Below are 6,741 nucleotides of genomic sequence, written 5' to 3' on the forward strand. Positions count from 1 at the left end.
TTCTACTGTTTCTACTCTGATGACAGCAGCAGCTATAGATCGACTCCATCAGCTGCTCGTTTTATCGGATTTTCAGAATCGGAATCACTTTATTGATCTGTATTGATATGATTGAGGTAAATTTTTCTTTGTTGCAAACAGAATAGTGAGATAAAGCAATCCATATACAGAAATATTACAAAAATAAAAAGCAGAATACGAAAATAATTAAATAAGATAAAAAAAAATTGAATTAAAAAAATAATAATAGGTAAAAAAAAACAAAATAAAATAAATAAATGAAATTAAATAAATAAAATGAATACAAAAAAGTGAAATAAAACAATTAAATAAAACAACAAAATAAAAATAAAAAATATAATAGAAAAAATAAAATAAAAATATAATAATTCACATATGTCCAATGGGGTGGATGACTTTTAGAGTATTTTAAATCCTCAGTCAGTCCCTGAAGGCATCACGCCTGTTTCTCCAGATGTGATAGTGACGACCTCATCGTTGGGAGTAAAGTTTTACTGCGTGACGCATTACTGTAACTCCTGACAAGTAGTGTAACTAATATAACAAATTACTAATTATCATCATTTTAAATGGGCTCAAATTTAATGTGAGGATTATACGGTTTATGATGATTAGTCATCTGACGTGGTGTGTGTGTGTGTGTGTGTGTGTGTGTGTGTGTGTGTGTGTGTGTGTGTGTGTGTGTGTGTGTGTGTGTGTGTTTGTGTGTGTTCAGACCACGTCTCCATGTTCCTCTTCTCGGGTTCTCAGGCGGCTCATGACCGGACTCGCCACCGCCGCCGCCACCCCATTGGTCAGACGCTGGCCGATGGCCGACGGGTCGATGTCGTCCAGACTGCTGGCGTTGATGGTGACCTCCACCCCCTGGAGAGAGAGAGAGAGAGAGAGAAAGAGATAATGTATAAATGTATATATACTTTTTACTTTTGTTTTATTTTATTTTACTTGTATATATTTGATTCTGTGAGTTGTTTTGTTTGATTGATTCTTGATGCTTTGGCAACATATTCTCGTAACATTCATGTCAATAAAGCAAATTTGAATATGAGAGAGAATAATATATCAGATATTAAAGCAGAAGTGAGTGATATATTTGTGTTAATATAAGTCTTAAATAGTTATATCTTCCGACAGCAATCACTTACATAGAGTGTTTGGACTGAAACACGGGTCTGTCAGTCACTCTGCTCTGCTCTGAGCCGAAGAGAAAACATTTATCGTATCCTACAGTTTTTATCCAATGAGGAGAGAGAACGGCATGCAGGGCTGTGTGTGCAGCCAAGGAACGCCGTGAATGTGGTGACGTAGCGACGAGGACTGTTATGGTGCGTTCACGGAAACTCGTATTTTTCCGACCGTGAAGTGGTACCAGTTCGATCTGGTGCGAGTTCACCGGTCGGAAGTTACGAGTGGCCGTTATAGTGACTTTCACCGGTAAAACAGGTCGGAAAAACACGAGTGGGTTGCCTGAAACGCTACAAAGTCGTAAATTGTGACTTGAAGCTGTAATTTACGATTTCAAAAGCCTGCCTGGAACGCAGCATTAGCGAAAACGACCGGACCACTTACTTCTGCTTTAATATAGATATTCATTTTTAATCAATTAGCTATGTATTGTTATTCTGTTGTCCTAATGCTTCGACAACATTGTAAATCACAGTCATGCCAATAAAGATTGTTGAAATTGAAATTGAAAATCAATCACCTTGGTTCAATCACTCGTAGATGATACAATTTGAAACGCTCATACTGTACACTCAATGATATAGTGTGTGTGTGTGTGTGGCTGTGTGGGAGACAGAGCTTCCACTCAGAATAATGATACTTCAACACACACACACACACACATCACCTCAGCTTTAATCTTGATCTTTTCATCTCCTCTACAAATCCAAAAATACACAGTCAGTCAGGTGTCGAGGTGTGAACACACACACACACACATAACACACAACACACACACACACTTCACACACGCTGGATGAGAGGATTGTCATTCAGCTCAGAGAGATTACTTTAAAAGAGGTGTTATTAGTCATGCAATATAACTGTAACACACACACACAGACACACACACTCCTCTTTCATCCTCCTCCTACAGGTTCAATGTGCCGCTGCTTCGTTTAGAGGAAACATTTAGTTCACACACTTTCTGACGATCACAAAAAAACTGGAACAAACATTTATCCCATAACAACAACACAAACAGGTAAAAAATAAACAAACATGGCGGTCGCTCTGACCTGGAAGAAATCTGCGATGGTGGCGACGTGACTCGCACACGCACACTTCCTGGCATCGGCCACGTCATCGCCGACCTGAGAGAGAGAGAGAGAGACAGAGATTGGTTGGTTGGTTGGCTGTTTAAAGGTAGAGTCTGGAGTTTTGTTCGTTGCAGTTTGTAAACAAAACATTGAAACAGCAGCGGTTGTCATGACAGCAAAGGAAAGGAAATGCAGTCCGAGTGAAGCGCTGGAGCCGAGGGCCGATAGCCGAACATCACCAACACCGGGAGCCTCCGGTGTTGGTGATGTTATGCCGTTGTGGTGAGCTGGGAAGACGGTGTTAGCGGTGGATGCTAACCGCTACCGCTAGCCGAAGTTAGCATCGAGCTAGCTCACTACAACGGCCCTAATACTTGTTACCAGTGTCGGTGACGGTCGGGAATCGGTCCGCGGCTCCAGCGCTTCACTCAGACTGCATTTCTTTTTCTTTGCGGTCCTGACTGCTGCTGCTGAGAGAGAAAGACGTGCTAGCACTCGTTAACATCAGAGACAGCTAGTGCGGCTAGCAGCCCTGAGCCCTCCTACTCTGCTGCACGTAGCTTCACCTGAACTCCGTCATTGGCTGGAGAGAAAACACCGACTCTCTCGCTCTCCACCCAGAAACGTCCACGTGCACAACAATACAACGCAAAAGACCAAAATACAGGCAGGACTAGAAGCCCATAGGTGATGATGATTAAAATGGACACAAAACTCCAGACTCAACCTTTAACAAAACTAAAACAGAAGAAGAAGGAAAGTGGTTGGAAAGAAAGAAAGGAACAAAAAGAAAGAAGGGGGAGGAGCCATGACGACAGTTTGGAGGTTGAATCCTCATTTTGCTCCTTTTCTCCGTCTTTGTTTCAAACTCAAACAGCGACATTGAGTTTGATGGACTCGAGTCTAGAGTCTCTGTCTCATTAGTTGTTTTTTGTTCGTCCGAGCTGAGACGACGTGTCGACGAGTTTCACTAATCACAGCTCATTCAGAGCAGAACAAAGACGACGGAGAGAGAGAGAGAGAGAGAGAGAGGAGGGAAGACGATCTCACAGCTGTTAATCTGAGTGTGTGTGTGTGTGAATGTGTATTAACAGGGGAGGTACAGTTGAATATTTTTGCATAATCAAAGATGATCTGGTTCATTTACATGTTTTCCTCCTTCGTTTGGCTCAGTTTGGTCCAGCCTGGTTTGGATCAGTTTGGTATTTAAAGGGATAGTTCAACATTTCCCATGAGATAATAACAGAACGTTATGAGACAGAGTTTTAGAGGTAAATGCAGAGACTGCTTGCTGAAAAACTGTCCCTGAAGGCAACGCGCATCAGCGGTTTTGCATGAATTTACCTCTACAACAACTCTGTCTGGTAACGTTCTGTTATTATCTCATAGCGTGGTGAATGTGCAGGTCACAACTTGTCCACCAGAGTTGTTGGATTGTGTATTTGATGAGGGAAACCAAGAAATCCCGTGAGCCTCCGTAGCGTAGCTCTGAGCAGCTCGTGGCTCTGCTCCGCCGTTCTAAAAATAGCTTGCACCGACAATTAAAGGTAACGAACCTACTGCTATGACTATAGGGATTATGGCAATGGGACAATTTGCCAAAATGTTGAACTATATCTGGTCTCTCCTCCTCTGTGTCTCTAACCCTCCTCTCCTCCATGTGCATTTGTTTCCAACGAAGAAGCCGGTGAGAAATCAATCCATGGAGCGGTGGATAACGTTATTCATCATCTCATGTTACCATGTGCTCTGTGATTGGATGACAGTGGCCGAACCTGTGTGACCTCATCAATAAACTGCTGCGTCTAAAAAAAAAAAAAAAAAAAAGATTTCTGACCCTGAACTGAACGACCAGTGGTTGTTCTCCGCTCCTTTCCTTAACGACATATCTGCATACCAGCATATATGTGTGTGTGTGTGTGTGTGTGTGTGTGTTATTGCATGACCCCCCTCCAGACTCACCCAGTTGATGAGGATGTATCGTGGCAGTGTGACCGCCGGCTCCTTGACGGCGCAGAATCCGTACATCACCCTGCTGCTGTCAAAGGTCAGTGTGATCTCTGCCAGGCCGCCTCCTGCTCCACAACAACAACACAACAACAAGAAGAACACAACAACAACGACACAATGTTACTCCTGCAGCAAAACGACGGTCACGTCCGCTGTCAGGGACGAGAGATTGGTTTCATTTCTGCACAGATGAAAAGTCTGTGCTCCTTAATCAATATTTCATTCTGCAATCTCATACTTGATGCTCTATTTTAGTCTAGTTTTTATTTTATTTTATAAAACGGAAAGGTGAAATGCGGCGATCTGATTGGTTGTTAACTGTGATATAATGAGCATATACCACGGCTACTATTCTAAAGCCTTATCACAGCATATAGGCTATCACTCCGCGTCAGGCACGTACGACTGGTATGAATGGAAGTTGCTGTCATGTATCTGTGTTTTTATGACGTTAACAAATAGACTTAAGTAGTTGAATTCACATGTTTAAGGTTAACTTTCACCTCCAGGGAGGGTTGGAGTGGACTGAGTACTTTCACCTGAAAAAAAAAAGCTGAGGAAAAGACGAGATGTACAGTAGAGCTAACGTCCGGAGAGGTGGGACTATTTTTTTTCACAGTGGGGCTATTTTATTGGATAATATGTATGTCTGGTTGAATAGAAACTACATCAAATTGATGCATATTCCTCTTTCATATTGCCATTATTGTTACCGTTTTATAAAAGCAATATATCACTTCAGTCTGTGGTATACGCTCAATATACCACGCTACATACTAATGAGTATTCATGCGTTATAAATAAAGAATTCAGTATTTATTAATGCTTAATAACTTTCCCAAGTAAATTATTATAAAACATGAAATGAAACTTCTTGAGACTAAATTATAACTCCAGTGTATTTTCTCTTTTTTGAATGAGACCAAATCAGCGAACAAGCGTCATCATCGTCTCTGTTGAAGAGCTGCTCCTCATCAGTGATGACGATGATGAAGAGCAGCTCCTTATCATCATCATCATCATCGTCATTGTCACGGATGCAGACAGTGGAGAGCAGCAGCTGCAGCTCTCCTCCTCCTCCTCTGCTCCCATCACGGTTTCTATTTTCAGGTCTGATGATCACATTAGAGTCAGAGAAGTGCTGATCGTCGGGGGCAGCTCGAGTCAAACCAAAACCACCACGCAGAGTAAAAACCCTCCGTCTTTATATTCTCCTGTTGTGAACAAAACTCACTGAAAAAAACAAAAAACAGCAACAATGTGTCCGTCTCTTAACACGGTCCCACCCTGTCACCTCCTGACCCTGTGGTTCCTCTTTTAAAAGCCATACAGCTTCATTTCTTAAAGACTGGCGCTGTAGATTTGACTCTAAGAGGATAAAACACAAAAACTGAAGTCTACAACTACAATTCCCATGGTGCATTTCAGTCGTTTCATATGTTCTATTACTGTATGCCAAGAATTACAAGAATGTTCATGTCATTTCATATGCACCAATGTACATAAAAAAATGAAATACATACATTTGGCAGAACTATTTAAATATACTAATAAACAGAATAAATAAAACACTAACATAAAAACAGTAAGCTGAAACCTTAGCACAGTGTGTTAAAGTGCTGAGATCAGATCAGTTCAGAAAAACCTTCCAATAATAATAATAATAATGATTTATTCATTTATTTATTTAATCCGTTTTTGAACGACCTCCGTCATGAAAACATGTTGTTTCCCTCCACAGCTGTATTTTCTCCTATGTGAGACTAAACTTATCACGCAACATGTTGGCTACAGATATGATAATGACCTTTATTGTGAAAATCTGTGACTGTATGAAATGTTTACGACTGTTTATTTTCCAATAGATGCATCACTTTCACTTGTTCCTTTGATTAAATATGTCTGATTCAATGTTCCTCTACATCTGGAGGCATCAATAACCACATTAAACCACAGCGTCACTCACACGGTCATGTGCGTGTATTCATTTCAGGATTGACGCAACATTTTAATATCCAAATCAATTCTTTTTTAATGAGATTAAATGAGATTTAATGAGTCAGAGCAGAAACTTCAGTCCCTTCAGAAGCTGAAAGACCTGCAGCACAATAAACACACCTTCATTCTAGGATGTTGGTAGAAAAACAACTTCCTGTCCCTGACCTAAATCCACCTTCACGTTCTGTATCCACATCCCACAACAAACTGACAGTAACTTTAAAACATTTCAGACCTAAATTACCTTCATTTTAATTTCAGACTGAGACCTGTAACTACTAATTGAAGTGAATTGCACACTGGTCACAGCACAGTGATGTTATTAGTCTGGAGGCGACGAATAGAGCGTCTTCCTCGCATCAGATATGATGAGTCTCATTAAACTGTAATGATCATGCAGTGCGCCGTTAGCCAGAGTAATAATGAATCCAGCTCTCTGAAGAGGAAC

The 6,741-nt window shown here is 41.0% G+C and overlaps 1 protein-coding gene across 2 annotated transcripts in view; it reads right to left on the bottom strand.

Moving 5' to 3' along the window:
- Positions 1–6,741, bottom strand: part of dbn1 (drebrin 1) — a 105,158-nt gene that overhangs the window by 17,417 nt on the left and 81,000 nt on the right. The window contains exons 3-5 of one of the 2 annotated variants that reach the window (XM_083986253.1): positions 4,248–4,360; positions 2,265–2,339; positions 742–885 (exon numbers count right to left, since the gene is read on the bottom strand). In XM_083986253.1, coding sequence (XP_083842379.1) covers positions 742–885; positions 2,265–2,339; positions 4,248–4,360 — 332 coding nt within the window. Of the gene's footprint in view, positions 1–738; positions 886–2,264; positions 2,340–4,247; positions 4,361–6,741 lie in introns of both variants that reach the window. The other variant, XM_083986252.1, reaches the window with a different exon arrangement.

This window comes from Trachurus trachurus (genome assembly GCF_905171665.1).
Source record: "Trachurus trachurus genome assembly, chromosome: 14".
NCBI classification, from domain to species: domain Eukaryota; kingdom Metazoa; phylum Chordata; class Actinopteri; order Carangiformes; family Carangidae; genus Trachurus; species Trachurus trachurus.